Source organism: Culex pipiens, chromosome 2 (assembly GCF_016801865.2).
Source record: "Culex pipiens pallens isolate TS chromosome 2, TS_CPP_V2, whole genome shotgun sequence".
In the NCBI taxonomy this organism is placed as follows: Eukaryota; Metazoa; Arthropoda; class Insecta; order Diptera; family Culicidae; genus Culex; species Culex pipiens.
Genome location: NC_068938.1, coordinates 37732907 through 37753147, shown reverse-complemented (window position 1 = coordinate 37753147; position 20241 = coordinate 37732907). Strand labels below are relative to the sequence as shown.

The 20241-nt window shown below is 39.0% G+C and overlaps 3 protein-coding genes across 17 annotated transcripts; 1 reads left to right on the top strand and 2 right to left on the bottom strand.

Moving 5' to 3' along the window:
* Nucleotides 1-43: 43 nt before the first annotated feature.
* LOC120412818 (uncharacterized) lies at nt 44-9891 on the bottom strand. Of its 2 annotated transcripts, XM_039573424.2 has the most exons (6): nt 9708-9891; nt 2437-2482; nt 2273-2293; nt 2061-2186; nt 344-2003; nt 44-282 (listed from the first exon to the last, which is right to left on the bottom strand). In XM_039573424.2, the coding sequence occupies exons 1-6, from the start codon at nt 9757-9759 to the stop codon at nt 127-129; spliced, it is 2061 nt and encodes a 686-aa protein (XP_039429358.1). In that variant the 5' UTR covers nt 9760-9891; the 3' UTR covers nt 44-126. The 2 variants fall into 2 exon arrangements, with proteins under 2 accessions (XP_039429358.1, XP_052563854.1); XM_052707894.1 differs by lacking the exon at nt 2273-2293 and having other exon boundaries at nt 44-2003.
* On the top strand, nt 2477-3840 carry LOC120412819 (general odorant-binding protein 45-like). The gene has a single exon (XM_039573426.2). It carries the CDS (start codon nt 2812-2814, stop codon nt 3733-3735), a length of 924 nt encoding a protein of 307 aa, XP_039429360.1. The 5' UTR covers nt 2477-2811; the 3' UTR covers nt 3736-3840.
* A 1912-nt stretch (nt 9892-11803) lies between the features above and the next one.
* LOC120412839 (keratin, type II cytoskeletal 3) lies at nt 11804-19702 on the bottom strand. Of its 14 annotated transcripts, none has more exons than XM_039573454.2 (8): nt 19504-19702; nt 16562-16618; nt 16450-16491; nt 16209-16377; nt 15593-15799; nt 13834-14059; nt 13717-13771; nt 11804-12129 (listed from the first exon to the last, which is right to left on the bottom strand). In XM_039573454.2, the coding sequence occupies exons 2-8, from the start codon at nt 16608-16610 to the stop codon at nt 12011-12013; spliced, it is 867 nt and encodes a 288-aa protein (XP_039429388.1). In that variant the 5' UTR covers nt 16611-16618; nt 19504-19702; the 3' UTR covers nt 11804-12010. The 14 variants fall into 14 exon arrangements, with proteins under 14 accessions (XP_039429388.1, XP_039429391.1, XP_052565031.1 ...); XM_039573457.2 differs by having other exon boundaries at nt 16462-16491; XM_052709071.1 differs by having other exon boundaries at nt 19513-19702.
* Nucleotides 19703-20241: the final 539 nt, after the last annotated feature.

Here is a 20241-nt window from a genome sequence, read left to right as displayed (position 1 = left end):
GATTTCTCAATATTGTAAAATAATTTTGCTGTTTCAGTATGACTACATTTAATGAAAACTCTTGTATGATTTATTTCAGTCAACAATTCTTATAAAATAGAGCAGTGTGCGAGCAACTAACCTAATTTACGGCGTATGCAAGCTGTAGGTGCTTACTTTGCCATCATCTTCTAACGTACTGGTGGCAGCCTTGTATCCAGTCTTCTTTCCATTAATATTATGCTGCTCACTTTCTGCCGTTGACAATGAGCTGTACGACTTGACCTTTCCGTCGTCTCCATACTGTAATGGTACAACATTAATCTTGGTCAAAAATTTATAAAGCAATTTTTGAATTAGTTACCTTTTGTCCCGAAGCCCACTTTGAGCTGCTCGACCAAGACTTTGTACGCTGGAATCCGCTTCCTCCAGTACCCCCACTAACAGCATCGTCACTTCCACCTCCGAACCGATTTTCCGTATCAATGGCCGCGCTACCGGATACCGCACCGTTGTGCGCATTTTGGGCCTGCACCTTCGCCAACCGTTCGGCTTCCGTCATCAGCTCGTTCAGATCGGTGTGCGTTCCAAGCTGGCCAATGCCGGCCGCTCCAAACTGTCTACCGAGGGCATCGTTCGTGATCGGATACGGACTGTATCCGCCAGCAACCTGGCTGTGTTGACGATTGTGAGCACTCTGTGCCTCGGAACTTGCGTAGCGTGAGCCTAAGGTTGCGGAACCAGCTGGATAATATTGGCCACCAGCGGTTTGCTGTTGTCTTCTTTCTTCGGCAGAGTACTTCGAGGATGAAGAGGATGCAGCAGTACCAATCACGGGTTGTACAACTGCACTGTTGTAGGCCGTGCTGTGACGTTGGTCTTGAGCGGAATACCGGGAGTCGGTCGTTACGGGAACAATAGGAACGTAAGTACCTGCTACATTGGCATGTTGCGCTTGGTCGTAAGTGGAATACTTGGAGACAGACCCAGAGCCGGCTGCATGGGGAACATACGTGCTTCCTCTACGGTTGTAATCCTCGTGACGTTCGTTGTGGGCGGATGTTCGTAGCAGCGTATTATCAACAGGATATCCCACTCTTTCAGATGAATGTCTACGAGATTCCTCGGATCTTTCGGCAGTTGCTACTTGTCCGCCATAAACAGGTTGGTATACCGGTTGGTAAGACGAAGATGATCGGTAGTTGGATCCTTGCGATGCACGATCTGCTGAACTGCTGTAGACAGGCTGGGCCGCACTTGCAGTATACGTCTGTTGTTCGTCATTGGCTGAATATTGGCTGGAGCTACGAACCGGATACACAACCTTAACCGGTGCTTGCGTATAAACGTTACTATCGGCATTGGCGAATCGCGCGGATGTTTCAAGATTTGATGTCACTGGAGTATAAACTTGCACTGGAACTGGTTTGCTGTATACTACGTACGTATTTGATGGCCTGTAACCTTGATAGCTGTCTTGTCTTCCGGAAGCAATATACCGAGAAGCCTGATCACCAGACGAATAAACTGGTACTGGTTGTACTACCGAAGATGCTTGTCTCTCAGAAGATGCAGCATAGTTTGATCTCGATTTGTATGCGTTACTGGCATCCACAACCGGCACTGGGTAGGTATACAGTTCACGGTTTGCGCTGGATAGAGAACTATGCGAAGATTCTTGTCCAATGGGATAAGCAGCAGCAATTACTGGTTGGACTAGAGTAGCACCACTGGATGATCCATAACTTGATCCACTCGTGCTTCCAAAGCTGGATCTCGTCTTAACCCCATCCGTTGCAGCAATATAGTTTGGCACACCGGAAGCGACACTCGATGAACTCTGGCGGTGTGATGAACTCACATAGCTGGATTTGGAGCCACCTGCAACTGGATAAATCGGAGCGGCGCCTTCTAGAGCACTTGCCTGATACTTGGAACTACTAGCACTCGTAGATCCTGATGCTCCACTGGCAAACCCGACGATTCCCTGTCCAATTGTTTCTGCATCATTGTTATCAGAAAATCTATACAAAAGCTTTACTCAGTGACATATTTAAACTATAAGCTGAATCGTACCATACCCTGAACTACTATAACAAATCGTAGTGCCACAAGGATTTCCTACACCTCCAGCGCTGATCCGTGCAAGTCGTTCGGCTGCTCCTCTACGAGCAGCATTTACCGTTGCCTCGTGTTGAGAGAAGTGACTAAAATAAAATAAGTGTTACAAACTATCCAGCATTTGAGAGAGTATCAGTTCTAATTAGATAGGAGCTATCAAAACTGTACTCACTGTCCCTTAACATTGTCTAGACTGAAGGAGCAGACCACCAAGCCATCGTAATAAAGCAAAGCAGTTCATTGGGTTGATGCATTGAACAATTACATGGACAAAATATGGCATATAAAAACACGTTAGATATTGTAGCATTATGTAACAACCGATGAACAACTCACCTGTTTGCGTGAAATAGCGTGGCATCGTCGTTTCCCGATGTGATAACTGAAAGAACAAAAAGTTTTTTAAATAGTTTGCACCGACGTGAACAAACATTAAACATTGCGCCCATTCATCCACCTCGGCAACAAAGAATAACACACATGCAATTGAAATTTACAGTTTGGAACAATTTTCAGGTGGAGCACACGTCCAAAACTTCAGGTTCTGTGGGCATTGCAGTTTATAGATTATTTTAAAACAAAGCTTTTCCTGGGGATCCTATTACGAGGGAATTCTACTATAAATTGACCATGAGGATTTGGCATTGACATCAGTCTGCTTTGGCGCCTGTTCATCAACTCAACACCAAATCGACTCATTCTCCACAAAAAATGAAGTTTTATTATTCCACCCTGGTGGTAGCTTTGGTGCTGCCAGCATTAACCATGGCAGCCCATTGGAAATCACCATTCCTCAAGTCCTGGAAGGAGGCCCAGGACGAGTGTGCTGACTATCTGCGACTTACCGACGAAACTGTCGAGCGCTACGAGAAACACGGGTACCCCGATGAGCACAGCACCCACAAGCTGATCCACTGCATCCTGGTCACCGTGAACGCGTGGAATGAGGACTCTGGAGTCAAGGACTACGTCATCAAGAACTTCTTCTATCCATCGCCTTCGGATACCTGTTACGTGAACCGAACCCACGAGTGCCTTTGCGAGACTGTTTCACCGCTGCCTCGTCACTCCCAGCTGAAACGTGCTCACAAGTCATTCCTGTGCTACTATCGCAACTATGGAAACATTGTCAGCGAGCGTCAGTTTGTGCCCTACAGCGACGAAGAACGCGAGGAGAACTTTGAGCGGACCTACGCTATTGTCAACGTTCCTCGCAGCTCTCTTGAAGAGATCGCTAAGGGAAATGCCTTGGAGGTCAAAGAATTCCCAGAGATTGCTTTCACGTACACCGTCCGAACTGGATTTTACGAACCGGAAAATGGAGTCCATCGCGATCGTGTGTTCACCAACTTTGGTATTCCGGAGATTCTGAGCGAGAAGACCAGCTGCTGCGAGGCCTCTGTCCGTCAGCAATACTGCGAAGAACCGGCCAGGGTCTTCCAAACGTTCAAGCAGTGCTATGCAAGCTTCCTGCCAACACTTGGAACTGCTCAGGAGGTTGCCAAGGAGCTGCTGGAAAAGCCAGTCCCATCTCCACCGTGCAAGAGCTGTGGAGGACCAGCTCCGTGCAAATCGTGCCCGCACAGCATTCCAAGACACCACCCACGTCCTTGCTACAACGGACAATGCTACTGAACTGAACTGAACTGATTCGTCCAAACTGCCACAGTTTTTTCATGAACTGATCAACATATAGGTTTAGAGCATTACAGCAAATATGTAAAATAAACATTTTTATGAAGCAAAAAACAATTATCGTCTTCGTTCACATATTAGCTTAAATCACATCTTAATTCTATAGCAACATTTTTTTTGTAAAAAATAATGAAATTAATTTAGGCATTGGGTATTGTGAGGATGTAACTAATTTAGTGTACAATAATTTAAAAAAAAAATACATTTAAGAATAATGCTTTAAGCTTTTTATAATAATATTTTTGTTAAGGTTTAACACACTACTGCTATTTTTTTTGCTTTTTCAGGTGGTAATTTTGAGCATCTTTTTGTTCTGCAAAACACTTTACTTGTCTTATTTTATATCTTCCTTCAATCATTTTTGACTATTCATTTGAATTAATTTTGTTCACATTATATTTATTGATGATAGATGATGATATATGATTCAGTTATTGGTTTATTCTATAACATTGAATTATTCCACAATAGGGTTGGGAAAAAGAGCCTGCGGTTTCGCTACCTTTTTCTAAGTAAGTTCAGCATCAATACTTCCCGTGTTCCTAATCCTTATTCCTGCCCCGGTGAATGGTGGAGATGGGAGCGGCTGACAATGGATGGCTTTCATGGTGCTGCCTGTCCTGTTCTGGTAGAGTTGGTTTTAATAACCTTTAATTAATTTCTATGCAACCTGGGCTGGACATTCATCACACATACATGACGAAATTCAGTCTGTAACCCGCTAAGATCACCATCTCCATGCGAATGCGAATTCTATAACATTGATCTTTTGCCTATTTTGTGTCTTTCATAGTTTTAATCAATTTTTATTTTTTTGTTTTTTAGTTTAAAAAATGTATAATTAGTTTTTTAATGCAAAAAGTGCTTTTATACATACTTTTGGACATATTGGAAAATACAGCATCCTTGTGTTAACTTAAAATATAGTGTATATTAGTAAAAAACACTTTTTAGGCTTTAGAAAAAAAAATCTTAGCCCTGCCAAAGTCTCATAAATGAAATCAGCTCACCAAACCCCTAATTTTGTAACAAAAATACAAGTTTGTCTTTCCTATGTTTTTCAAAACTCATAAATTCATTGAAAAAATGTTTTAAGCGATTTTTTGCATCGAAGTCCGTCTAAAGGCCAAACATTTAAACATCTTCTTTAGTACCCATCAGTTACCACCTACTGTTACAAATTTGCAGAAAAAAACTTTAACAGATTTAACGAAAAAAAAATCTTTTTCACTTCATCACATTTTAACAACATTATTAACAATATTAAAAATTCATAATTGATTTTACGGCTTTTCTTTGCACTATTATATTAAAATGAACAGATAAACCTAACTTTATCCAAAAAATTTGCACGGGCAAAAACTCATCGTTGTATCATAATAAAAGAGAGTTTGACCACTACATCTTAAACTTTGTTGTGGCGTCTTGTAACACGCATCAGGTATATAATAAATATAACAAGTTGTTTTAAAACATTTTTGCTCTTTTGGACCACTATAAAAGCCAAATATTTCATAAGAATCCGTCAGTTCGCTTCTAAGGTCAGAAGACAACGTTTGTAAAAATGAAAGTGTTGTCCACTTCAATGGTAGTGGCTCTGGTGCTACCAGCCCTAACACTTGCTGTTCACTGGCAAGATCCCTTCATCAAGTCCTTCGCCGATGCGCAAAAAGAGTGTGTCGGATATTTACGACTTACGGACGAGACTTTGGAACGCTACATCAAGAGCGGATATCCAGATGAGCACAGCACGCGCAAGCTAATCCACTGTATCCTGGTCAATCTGCACGCTTGGGACCAAGTTAACGGCATTACGGATTACGTTTTCAGCCAATTCTTTGATCCAGCGCCATCGGACTCCTGCAACAAAAATCGCACAGAGGAGTGTCTCTGTGAGAACGTAGCTCGGATCCCACTGCACGAACAGCTGAAGCGAGCTCACAGATCATTCCTGTGCTACTACCGAAACTTTGGAAACATTAACGAAGGCAATCACTTCATTCCGTACAGCAATGTGACTCGAAAACTGCACTATAAGGAATCGTTTGAGATTCAGGACGTCACTCGTACTGTGCTGCAACAGTGGGCTGATGGAGATATCGTGGATACGCCACAGTTTTCAGAAACGTTCTTCACCTTCGTAACCCGTACTGGCTTCTACAATCCGGACTGGGGATTCGACCTAGATCGGGTGTACGTTCAAACTGGAAATTCGGCCATCATCACTGAGGAAACTCGTAGCTGTGAGGCATCAGTTCGCAAACAGTACTGCGAAGAGCCGAAACGCGTTGCTCAGACGTTCAAGCAATGCTTGAAAGACAACGTTCCATCCTTGCCTTTAATTCAGGAGGCCGCAAAAGAGATACTTGAATCCATTCCAGTTCCACCATGCCCTAGCTCTGCGCCATCGTCGCCACCATGCTACAGCTGTGGGGCACCTTCTCCGTGCAAATCTTGCAACCAGCGATTCAACGCGGATCGTCCGTGCTATAACGGACAGTGCTTCTAGAGAGCAACAAGACTGATAGAAATTAATTTAAATTATAGTTGTTCAAATATCTTTGTAAAAAAGCACATGTTAGAGCATTGTAAGAAGACTTTAAGTCCAATTTTAAATTGTAAAAAAATCGTTGCAATAATAAAAAAAATAATAATAAAATAAATTTAATAAATTAAGTTTAACTTTTCATTTTAACAAAACCATTATGATTCCTCTTCTAAAAATCCAATTAACTGATAAAAGAATTTAAGAATGTTCTTAGAGCAGTATTTCGGCTTGATAATGCTATCTTGTTGTATGAAGCCTTTAGACAACAAAAACTAGAGCATGCAATGTAAACAATAAGAACTCAACATTTTGTATGGTTGGCCATTTTGTGCAGCGTCCCGAAATTTATTTGCCGAAGACTTGTGTTGTAATCAAAATTGTTAAGAGTACAGGTGCACGCACGTGTGACAAAACGGCCTCTGACTAAAATTGGAACATAACATTTCAAAAGGGCACAACCTTTAAACAATAGTGTATCCCTTTCACTCGAATGACAGTTTGCATAAGTTGTGAGAGGGATACACTCTTGTTTACAAACGTTTTGTGCCCTAATGAAATGGAAACTATGAATTTTATTTGGCAAGTAAGCGCAATTGTGTCAAAATAGCACGATCTGAGCGAAACTACATTCTATGTGAAGAGTGTCAACACTGCACAAATTTTCTGCTGATAGCACAGGATTTGAATCTCGTTTTAGGGATGTGAGAAAGTCAAAAGGCGAAGGATTGAGAGCTGCACTAGATGGCATCCTTATTTTAATTAGGCCTGAAATGCACATCGATTTATCAAAATTATTAAATATTTTCCGGTACAAATATTTCCAGGAAAATAAATAAATTTCGGTTTAATTTTTTAAAAGTAATACTCTGATGTTATTTGGAATTAAAATTTAAAGTTACTTAAAATTTAAAGCGACTTTTGATGTCCAGTGTCAGGTTTCAGACAACCAATTAACAATGTAAACTTAATTAACCGATTTTTTTAATATCGCAAAAAAGAGAAATTCAATCATTTGCGTTGGTTGCTGACATTATATATCACAACGATAAAGCTTATTTTGTTAAGCTAAACAAAACTTAATTAGGCTAAACAATAACTTAAAGTATGTATAAGCTTCAAACTTAGATAGTTTAGTGTTCGGATCTGAACCACAAAAAACCCATTCATATTTGAAGTGCTTGTGCACAGGTTAAAGTTTGTTCATACCAAAATCAACAAATACATTATTTAAAATAAATTAAAGAAAATTTAAAATTAAACATTTCCAACCAAGACTTAGTTAAAACAGTTTTCCCAATCACGGGTGAACTGGACTGTCCTAACCTTCTCGAACAACTAGGCGCCGCAGTTCAAACTAGATCTCTTCGTACTCGCAGCGGATTTTTGCATCGTACGCTCAGCACTACCGAGTACATGCGACACTCGCCATTCCGTTCGATGTGTTCGACATTCAACGATTTCTTCGACTTGTTCGAGTTTGGAGAATCAACTAAAAAACTACATCATTTCGAACTAAACTTACATCGAGACTAAGCATCAGGGGACGACGTGACAACGCCGGGGAGAATGAACGTCCTCGTCGATCTACCAGGTGATTACCGTTCCTTAAGTTATGCTCTTCATTCAGTATTCTACCGGACCTTTTTTTTGTAGGTGGTGATGATCGTGCATTCCTCGTTTAGCGTTTTCTGTTTAGTGTTTACATGCTGTTTTTTTTAATTACTTGACCATTTTGTACTATATTGTAAAGCGAACAAACAACAACAAAACTTCATTAAGACCATGTGGTCGGATGATTTAATAAATAAATAAATAATAAATAAGCAATTGATCCCGTGTGTCCTGATTCACACAGTTAAAGGTAATTGATCTTTAATCTTAGAACAATCTGAAGCACGCAATTTACCCGCAATTATCAAGTGATTAACTGTCTTCTGGAAATTTGGCTCACCATAACCAACAGGGCACGATACGCGCATGCACACTGAACACTTTTGTTTTGACCACTGAAAAGTTTGCGCTTGCAAACTAGTTTGTTACATGGTCACGTCACGCTTCTTCATGTTGCTTGGAACATCTACACGTTTCGCAATTGTTTTCGTACATACAAACTATGGCGCGAAATCTTCCACATCAAACTTGCGTGATCCTGATATGGTTTCGTCGATGTTTGGGACAAACAAGCATTTCTTTAAAAATATGTTGTTTTCACCGACAGCACTATAAAAGCCTACACCTGGTTGGCTAATCATCAGTTAACGTTTGCTCTTGTTATCTCAAAGAACAGGTAGTTACTTCAGAATGAAAATCCAACACACTATCACTGCGGTTGCACTGATGCTACCAACCCTAACGCTGGCAGCATTTTGGGAATCCCCGTTTTTGAAATCCCTCGGTGAAGCCCAACAGGAATGTGCCGAATATCAGGGAATTTCAAACGAAACGGTAGAGCATTACGCAAGGAACGGATATCCGGACAATAGCTGTGTTCGAGAGTTGGTGCACTGTATCGTGTTCACCGTCAACGCTTGGAACGAAGTATCCGGCATCCAGGACCACGTCATCAGCCAGTTCTTCAATCCGGCTCCTTCGGACAGTAGCTACCAGGATCGCACTAAGGATTGCCTTCGGGAGACCGTGGACTGTCTGCCCAAGCATGACCAGGAGGGACGAGCGTACAATTCGTTCCTCTGCTACTATCGCAACTACGGAAACGTTGTTCAGGAACGGAAATACGTGCCCTATTTTGACTTGATCCGTGAGCGGTACTACAAGGATTCTTTTGTTGTCAAGAGTGTTCCTCGTAATGTGCTACGTCAATTCGCTGCTGGCGACATCCTGAACACCGAACAATTCGCTGGAGTTTTTTACACCTATGCACTCGGCGCTGGATTTTACGATCTCGTGGATGGACTCAACTTGGAACGTGTATATGTGCAGTTTGGAATTCCTGAAATCTTGAGCGAATCAACTCGCTGCTGTGTAACCTCCGTTCGGCGACAGTACCCGGAAGGACCAAAACGAGTCGAAGAAACGTTCAAGCAATGTCTGCAGCACCTCCTTCCCTCACTGCAGACGATCCAAAAATCTGCTCAAGAATATCTCGAAGAAACGCCAGAACACGTTCTTCCACTTCCTTCGCCGCCATCTTGCCACAAATGTGGATCACCAGCACCTTGTAAAACTTGCGGAATTACCGACATTCCTCATTTCAACGTCCACCGTCCCTGTTACAATGGGCAGTGCTACTAATGTAGCAAATTACATGTAGTTAAACTTGTTCACTTTATTTATTGTTTTTTCACGCGAATTCTCAAATAAAACTTCAATCAAACCAATACACAATATTTTTCCATGGTTTTACCTGATAAACAACTTCCAAGTAGTAGCACCAAAAGAAGCTTTGGTTTGATCATTTTAAACTATTTTTTCCTCTGATCAACACTTTTAATATTTAATAGCTACTCTAACTTATTTTCTTCCAATCCTGGAGACCTTCCAATTTTTAAACTTTCTCGACCGGCAATCGAACAAGAACTGATCGCTTTATAAGAACGTTCGAGCCGTCTATAAGCCTCGTGGCGGTGTAATCGGTTCTGTTTTCGCTAGAATTTGACCCCACTGCGATGACCTTAGGCAGGACTACGACGTTGTGGAGCATTCAGAATTCGCAGACACGAGCCGGTCCGAGGGAGTGAAGGTTTCTGAAAAGCGTTTAAATAAATTTTGTTATAAAACAAAAATTGTTCCAAATTTAATTTCATAAGAGTATTTGTATTTGGTCATTTTTAAACTATTGCTAAAACATTTTACTGCCAACTTTACCAGACTCGAAAATTCCAGAAAATTCCAAACCAATGAGTGAACGACCCCACCAAGTTCAAAATGCGTGTCAGTTGGTGAAACTCAAACTGACGCAATTTCTAAGAACATACCCAACCTGATACGTGAGGAAACTCGGGCAGATTCATTCATTTTTCGTAGAACAATGACGAATCTAATCGTAATACACAAATACTTAAGCAGGGGTTTTGTAAGTAAACACGGCGAAACAGATAACGCTCAAGGACGAGCTGGATTCTGAGCAGCCAGATGATTCGATCTGGAGCAACGCACGGAAGTAAGGATTTCATCCGGAGGTCGGGGTTGAACGAATGTTGATAGTACGGCGCTTGAAGTTCGAGTTCAGTGGTTGCTTTACGAGCTGCACCGGAAAACAAGGTGACGCATCTGGATTGAATTGTAACACATATTCAAAGGGTTATACTACCTTAGTATGGTTTTATTTTTGTAGAGATATCGAAACTTGGGAAGATTGGGGAAAGTGACTATTTGTACCACACAGAAAAAAAAGTTGAATTTAGGAATGTTGAAAATTTGGTAGGTTGAAGAATATTCATCGAAAACTGATGAAAATTCATCATTTTGTGGGGTAAAATTAATCATTTTTTTGGACAAAAAATCAGTCACAATTTCCAGATGATCAAATTTTACATATAAATAATGTAAATCTCAAAGTGTTTAAATTGTCTCATTGAAGTATATATACAGCAATTCCATTTGAAAAGAGCCTAAACCGAAAAAAAAGTTCTCCGATCGGGCTCAAAATTTTTCTGGGGGTTCCTTGGCCAAAATAATTAGACCCGTATTTTTTTGTTTGGCCATTAGGGTGACCTACGCCGTGTTAGGGTGGTCTGTAAAATGGCAATTTTCATCATTTTTCGCAGAAACCACTATCATATCTCCGCGCCATTTCATCCGATTTTAGCTGTCTTAGACGCAAAAGAAAGGTTATGAGTTCGGCTATTTGAGAAAAATAGTAAGAAGTTTCAAAAATCTAGCTTACCATTTGAAAAAGTCGCATGAAAACTTAAAATGGCGTTTTGACCGTGTCTGGACCAAAGAGCCTATATGTCTGAAAATATTTTTATCGGAATCCTCAAAAATTTCACATAACATATAAAAAAATTGGCGATGTCGAACCGTACGTTTCGGAGATATGATATTTTGAAAATAAAAACTGAGTTTTTCGACGCGCCACGCGCAAAAACGGGAAAATGACGAAATCGCCAAAAAATCAACTTTTTCCACTAAAACTGCGATAACTTTAAAATTTCAGCGATGACCTATAGATGTTATGGTACCAAAAGTTGCGTCTTTCAATTACTAAAAATTTGATACCCAAACATCTATAGGTCATATGAATAACAAAAACATAAAAATTAGTGCTGTTTTTTATTTATTTATTTTTTTACTGCGTATTCGATGCAAACGCCTTTATGTAGGCAATATTATTTAAAACACATGCTTTGAGCGAGCTGCTTTTTATAGAATAGTAACGATTTTCCTCACCTTCAAGTTGAACGCTCGATCAAATGTTATTTTATCGTAACTTTAGGTTAGAATTTGGTTTTGATAGCAAATGCAGAAAATTTTCTCAAAAAACATAAATAAATAACATCGTTTTATTCACCACATTGTTTATTTCAGTTCCGAAGTATTGACAGACCAAGTCTTAAAGTACTCATGATTAAGCTCATTCTATTTTCTAAAATTGTAAGTACACTGGAAGGGTTTTTCTTTTATGCCAAAAAATATAATCTCTTTGCTGTTCCGTTCATCGATCGTTGTCTAATCGTTTCAGATGGTCGTCTAGCGCTTCAAGGCTTAAGAGCGCACGTGGTAGGTGGTGACCTTGCCGTTGTCGTTGACCGAGGTGGACGCTTCACGGTGCGATTGACCGTTGATGTTCGATGACGAAGAGAAGCTGGACACTCCAACGAATCCTATAAAACATAAAAGCATTGGTTATGTGTAAAATCAACTGTTTTGTAATTAAAAGAACAATAAATTGTAGCCCAAAATGGTGTTGGTTTGGAATTTTAGAGTCAAAGGAAAAAATTGGGCACCCGATTTGATGATTTTTCAGAATTCCAAAAAAAAAGGAGAGAAATTTTTTGCTTCACGTCGTTCGTTCTAGAATGAAAACTTTTGTTTTAAAACGTAATGTGCTAAAATTTGTTACAGTTGAGTAACGAAAAATGACAAATGTTTGGAACAATTTTTTGGGTAATATTACTCAAAAAGAGATAATATTCAACATACCAAATTTTCAGCATTCCAAAATCCATTTTTTTTTTGCTTTGAAGGTATATTTTAAAATTCTACATTTGAAAAAATTACACTCAAATTTTTGTTTAAATCAGTTTATCAACCTTTGATGATTTTTTTTTATAAATTTTAAAGTTTATTAAATAACATTGGAGCTTCAAAATTCATCAGATTTTTTTTTCCTGAAAATATCAATTTTTGTTGCCACCAAAACCAATTTTGTAAAATGTTTCATAAATTTTCCATGTTTACTTAGAAAATTGTTCTACTGAATAAACCTATAAATCTGAAAATATTTTTGATTTCTGTTTCAACATCACTATAAACTTGAAATTAAGCAACTAATTTTAAATGAACTCATTTTCAATGAGCAAAACATGACACTTTGAGAATATTTTATTATTTTATATTCATAATTAGTTAGCAAAAATAAAAAATCAAATTATTCGCTCTACAGCATTGCTTGGCGTTTTGATTGCGAGATTCCTACTCGAAACTTGGTGTCCGAAGGTTTGATTGTTGAGGCAATTGCAAACCTATTTTTACACCTAAGCTTCCATCCACCCAGGGATTCGAACTGGCAACCTTTGTGTTGTGAGTCCAATTGCCTACAAGCGACTCCACCGAGACAGGACCCAGGGAGACGACTCCTAACACCTGGACTGAGCTAACGACCTAACCTCTAGGTTCGACCTGGGCCAACGTTTATTTCCTCATCCGACGGAAGGCGTGATCAGACAAATCTCGTCTCAAAATTTGCCACCGGAACCTTCTGGGATCGAACCCAGGCCAACTGGGTGAGAGGCAACCACGCTTACCCCTACACCATGGCTCTTTATAATTCAATAACATTCTATTTGTCAAAAAAAATTATGTACTAGATTTTTATCAAATCTGTATTTTATATTTTGCAACAAAATCCTCACTCTATCAATATCGCCCCAGTATACGGTACAAACGAAAGGAAATTCTCGTATGTTTGGCAGGTTATGCGCTCGCCTGTAACTCCATCCAATTTGCTGGTTTTCACTATTGAAAAAACTAATATCGCAAAGCTTTTGATAGCAACTTGCTTGCTCATTTCCTATTGAGCTGATTATCACTCGATTTCGGTTGAACACGCTTTGTATGAGCCTTATTAGATGCTGTTCCCCTATACGAATTTTAAACACTCAGTGCACGATTTTAAGATCAAAATTCTATTTTTATGGATTTACAAACTATTCAAATAATATGTTAATTATTTAAGTCTATGAGCGTACCTGGTCCTCCTTGCTGTGAGTCACCTCCAAAACGGGTATCAATGTTTGGCGATGCCTAAAAAGAAGAAACGTTCTTAAATGCAACTCATGTTGAGTCATCTCACATCAAAAACATACCGGATTCTGCGGGTAGATCTGCGCCGTCTGGTGGAATCCTCCCGGACCGTACGAAGCCGACGCACCGGCATAGCCAGGTCCTCCAAAGTGGCCGCTTCCAGCGTAGTTGCCAGCTCCAGCGTAGTTACCAGCTCCAGCGTTGGGGGCGTTCGCTGCGAAGGCGGCCTGCTGCTGGCGGAAGCTGTTGAACAGGGCGTTCTGATGCGCTAATTGCTGCTGATACAAGCTGCCGATTGTTCCCATCGTAAATCAACCGGTTTAGACGTCGATGTCGCCATCAGATGCAGTTGACGGATCGAGAATAGAATAAAATAAGAAACGATTTGATTCGTTAGTTTTTGATGAGCTGAACCGGGTGACGAATCGTTACGTTTTGCAAGATTTAATTGACTAGTTGTTAATCACATGGACGGGACGGGAGAGATTCTTGATGCTTAACGTGATGAACTCTGAGTTATGGATTTATCAATCTTGCCGGAAGTCATGAATTTCGAGCGATTCCAGGAAACAAAGCCGATGTTGATGACATTGATTTACAGGTGAGAAGAGCGATTGCAATCATGTCACGATAGTGAGAACTTACATGAACATCAATGTGATTCGGGTGGTTCACGAATTATGTCGAACGTCAATTTCTTTGAAGATTTATCGATAACATTGAATTTGAGATGGATCTATCCAACATTGTATTCAATTTTATCTTTTCAATGGTACCGTCAACTGGGGTGAATCGGAACACATGGGGCGAATTGTGACAACAATTTCAACCATGTTCACAGAAAAAAATCAATTCTCGTAATCGTGAATTAAGTTCACGAAAGTGTGAACCACGAAGGAATTTATTCATGAGTATGGTGCATTTGCACTATAAACGTGAATATATTCCTTCGTGGTTCTCGCATTCGCGAATTTAATTCACGATTTCGAGAATTGGTTTTTTTCGGTGTTGGAGCACAATATTTTGATTTTTCTGGTTGGTTTCAGTTAAAACAAACTCAGACCAACAAAATGTGAACACCCATTTCCAAATTTTAAACCTGTAAATGCTCTAACACTGCTGTCCCTGTAGTAGTCCCGAATGTAGTCCCGATTCACCACAGATTACGGTTTTTATTAGATAACTGTCAAATTTAATACGACTGTTGTTTGTCTTTTAAAATCTTTTTTTGAAATCTATTGAACTCTTTACAATTAAACTTTTAATTATCAAATAAATGTTTTAACAATAATTGAATAAGTGGAAAAAATATTTTTCAAAATCAAATTAAAAAATTAGTTGAAACACTCACTAGCAAATTTATTGAGAAGTTATCAATTGCTAAACTTGCTTGAACTTTTATTTTACCTTTGTTTTTCAGTTGACTTTTTAAGTGATTTTATCATTATTCTTAATGGAAACTTAATTTAAATCAAAAATCTTAACTTCAAATTCAATAAAGGAATATTCCAAAACTGAACTACCCTATGTAACAAATAATGCTTAAAACATGATAACATTTTTTCCCCATTAATTAGTTATGAATTTGAAGTGTTTTTAATGAAATAATGAAAATTCAAGAAGATAGTTTTTAATTTCTTAAGCTCTATCGACTTTTTAAAAGAGCATGATCTTCGACTTACACTTACATTTGTTTGTTTTAAAGATGAATCTGTAAAATGAGCATAAATTTCGTTGCAAAAATGGATGAAGCACAACATATTTCTACAAACCCTAATGGTTATGGAGAGAAACAAACACGACTTGCATGCAATAGATTACTTGTTAGAACCGTAGAGCCCACCATCATAGCCAGCTACGTAGCTAGGGTTGTAAACGTTAGAGTACGAGGTGGGGAGATTTCCTTGGTCTAGTTGCCACGATTGCTGCTGGGAATACTGTTGCTGAGGATCGTGCCGGTAGTGGCCCAGCTGGGACGCTGACGCCTCGGCCGTTGCTCCCGGGGTCGCGAAAGTCTGCGTAGCTGAACTGGGCATTACGCATTGGTTAGAATAATTGTATTTAAAAAAGCTGAGCATTTTGTGCGTTGAGAAGTAGCAGTGCATTCGCGGTGCAATATTTAAGAGGTTATCTTTGAAATGCGATAACCCATATATTTTTGGAAGACTTGGTCATCTCCGAAATGCACAACAAAACAGAATCGTGTTGCGCAATTTGGCGAGATCACTGACTGCAGCAGCTTGAAGCATCTGACATCATCATAAGCCGGATTTGACAAGCTGGTAACAAAACAGGTTTTGAACCTTAACCTTTTTTTCATCCGCGGAGCAAAGAAGTGACATCAAGAATATAGAAAAAGTATCAAGTAAAGCAGATATAGAACAAGAGTTAAAAAGAAGCAACCAAAACCGGACTCTCCAAAAAGCAAAAGCATTACTTGGCAAAGTTGGCCTGCAGGCCCTGGTAGAACCCGTTGAAGTTAAACGCAGGCGGGAAGGCCGGGGCCGACTGGAAGGTCGCGAATCCGGGCGTGAACGCACCGGAACCGGCCGCGACGCCGACTCCGTTCGGTCCGGCAAAGTTCGACGTGAAGCCCCCGTTGTAACCTGTATTGGTATAGGGGTACTTGTCAGCGTAAGCACTGCTGTCGAAGTTCGAGTTGACCTGGTTGTACAGACCAGAGGACGTACCGGCACCGGCGTACTGGCTGCTGGCGTAACCTGTTGAAGAACACAAAAGAGGAATCACTGTAGGTTTTTGATTGAGAACATTCGCAAAAGAATTACTCACCAGCACTTGCTCCTGCCACGAGGGCACTTATTAGCACAAACTTTAACATGATTTTACCTGGAACATTAAATGAGAACTAATGAACAACCCTAATTAATACATTAACCAATTAAAAGTTTGCTGAAGGTGTGTGGCGACAATACTTGTGTCGATCATGGAGTCAACAAAACCTTTGAAAATGACGACGATCCATGTTTCAGAACTGCTGACAATGCTATGAATCACTCGAAACCACCGATTTAGAACGCTTCCTTAAGCTGTTTTGAACGCGTCCGAGTTCGCGGCACAACTAAGGTGGGTTATGAGCTAGGCGTGTCTTTAAGCACGTATTCGGACTGAAAAAATTTAATTAATATTTTTCAAAAAAAATCACAATTTAAACCAGTTTTTTGTTTGCAAAAAACTCTCTAAAAGAACTACAGAAAGTAGTGACTTAAAACATAAAGAATATTTACAATTCAGGTACTTTCCGTGGAGTCACCCCTCTTGGTGTTGATGATGGTGCTTCTTTTTGTTGTGGTCAAATGAGATGAGTAAACAAACACCAACCGCTTCCAGTCGGTAGGTTTTGACCAAATAGTCGCGTCGTGACTCAAAAAAAAAAGAAACTTGGAACAATAACCTTGAGCGTTGCTAAACTAAAATCTGGTTATCATAAATCACTGAAGCGATGTGGATACTCTAGGTTCATTACTTTACATGGTAAATTAGCGTTCAAAATTAGACTTTTTGATGAAAAAATAAATTTACATTACACAAGAGCACTTGAAAAATTAAAAAAAAAAACAATTTTCGAAATAAAAATTGTTTTCATTGTGCCCGTCCCTGAAAATATTTTTTTCAGAGAGCTAAGAAAATTTTCTATGAATCCGTATAAGAAGCATTGAAGATCAGTAACTTTAAGTTACAGCACCTCAAATAAATATTAATTTTGCTGAAATGCTGAGATCCATTTGTGAAAATTTCAAAAGGGTAACAATTTCAATGTTACGGCGTTGAAGTTCAATCATAATTTCAAATTCAATTTTAATAGAATATATTTTTTCTGAAAAAATCCCTTTAAATATAATATTTTAACAACATTGACGTCTTTGAATAACAGAATGGATTTTTTTTTTTGGTTTGTAACAATTTTTGCTCAAAATTCCTAGCTAGGTAGGTAGGTTAACTGTTGTGCCGAAAAACACCAAATCGATCGGAAAGTTGTTTTATTTTTTCAAGATAAGAATTCCGGATAATTTCAGCACATTTCTATGCTCTAAATTTGTATGGAGAAACAAATGATACAAAATGATTTTTTTACGTTCCGTAATCTGGGGTGAATCGGGACTACAGTCTGAATAAAATATAAAATTTGGAAATGGATGTACACATTTTGTTGGCCTGAGTCTGTTCTAACCGAAACCAACCAGAAAAATCAAAATATTGTGCTCTAACATGGTTAAAACTGCTGTCCCAATTCGCCCCATGTGTCCCGATTGACCCCAGTTTACGGTATGGAAAAAGTTTCGTTAACGTTTAAATTAAACACCATAATTCTGGTTTTGATAAATGTTTTGAATGAAATAAACATTAAATTTTTAAAATAAATTATGAACCATGATAGCATTATCAAAATTCTATACAATAATATTATTTTTCAAGCTTCTCACTTAATATTCATTTTTTTTAGTATGTATGATTCGTTTCGATTACAGAAATATTTATAAGCTCAATTTGTGAAAAAGGGAGGACCTCGTGGCACGTTGGTTAGCGGGGCGTGGGTTCGATTCCCGCCTTATCCTCCTGGCCTTATATTGGATGGGGAAGTAAAACGTCAGTCCATTTGCGTAAAAGAGGTTTCAAGCCTTCGGACACCAAGTTTCGAGTAGGAATCTCGCAATCGAGAACGCCACAGCGATGCTGTAGAGCGAATAATTTGATTTTTGAGGTTTTGGCTGACAACTTTGCTGAAAATGCCAAATCGATCAGAAAGCCCATCTCAAGATACAGATTTTCGAATATTCACATGCTCGTTTTGTGTGGCCAGCTCGCAAAAAAGGTTTAGAGCTTTGTATAGAAAAATGGCTTCTTTGCCGTAGGAAATTAAAGGACGGCTTTCCTTAACAATCAAATAGGATACGGATAACAAAGTAAATCAAATAAACAGATGTTAAAGTAAAATGCTTCATAACTATCAAATTAATCAAAAATCATAGCAAATAAATCTAGAATTTATTGTAACCATTTCATTGTTCAAGGTACTCATAATTAAACCGGCAGAATTACAACACCAAAACAACAACAAAAACAACCCTACAACCTTCTCAACCTACTGCGCACCCATAAAGTCAATGCTCTGTATTCTAATAGCATTCGTAAATCTAGTCATGTTACTTCATCGTCTCACTCAACTAACGCGAATCCACCAGTTGGTCACTATCAAAAGCTAATTAGAGGAGCGAGAACATCCCGAGAAACCAGTTTTTCTTCGTTTCAAATCTTCTTCGTTGTTTTTGTGCTGCCAGATTCAAGTCATTCCTGGCAATAAGAAACCATTCAAAATACAAAAGTCAGCCGGTATCTGCGTCTTTGCGGCTCTTCCAGTTGAACCCTGCCAAGATGTGCTAATTGGCGCATCTTCGCGTTGACGACATGAGACCCTCGGATATTTAATGCTCCCCGACCAACGAATCAAGAAAAGAAACGAGTTGGGAATTTCCACCGGATCATCAAGAAATGGACCCACCAACACCACACACCTCCAAGAAACTTGTTTCACAGGTAACGTTTTGAATTTTGATCATTCGTGGACAAACACGTCAGTTTTCTTGCTGGGTCGTGGTCCAATTTCACTTCTGCAAACTGCAGCGATTATCAGCGAAAACCAGAATCGAAAAATGTATGCCAAAAAACTCCGCTGCGATTTTTTGTTCCTTCGTCTTTAATCCAAATTTAATTACCACCAACACCTATCACACTATCAACCACTCAAATTCAAACACTGAGTTCTTCTGACCCTTTTTTTTAAGATCACGAACTTGACCGACGATAACCAACGAGAGAGAGAGAGAGATGAATCTCTTGTAGAAGACGATCAGAACGTGAGCGCGAAACTTTGCGGGATGATCACCGGATCGTGAGCTGTTGACGAATGAACCGGGTGGACGCCGCGAGAGACTGTTTTATAGACCTGGAAAGGTGAAGAATTCCATGCCAAAATGATTCAGTTAATTTGTTTCTTTGATATTTCCTTAAAATATGTTTGATAAGGTATTTTAATATATGTAATATCTAAAAAAAGAAAAAATGTACGAAAATATATTTAGTTTTTTTATGTGGTTTTTCTATGGTTTTTTTTACTGAAAACTCTGTTAACAAACGGTTGTGTTTTATAGATTTCATTAGGATTTTGGTTATGTTTATGGTAAATAAATTTGGTTTAATTTTTAATTTGAATAAAAAAAAACAGACAGTCTTACAAAATCCGGAGCCGAAAAAAATACGAACAGCAGACAAAATAAATCTAATATTACATAATTTTTACAATTTCGCCACAAAGTAGATCTTTGAAATCGTTATTCAGAAAGCAAATCATTGAAAGATAAAATCAGAAATTTGTTTGAAACTTTTTTCCTTAAAAATCTAAAATTGATTATTTTTACTTTTGCTGACTTTATGTCGTTTTTTAAACCAATGCC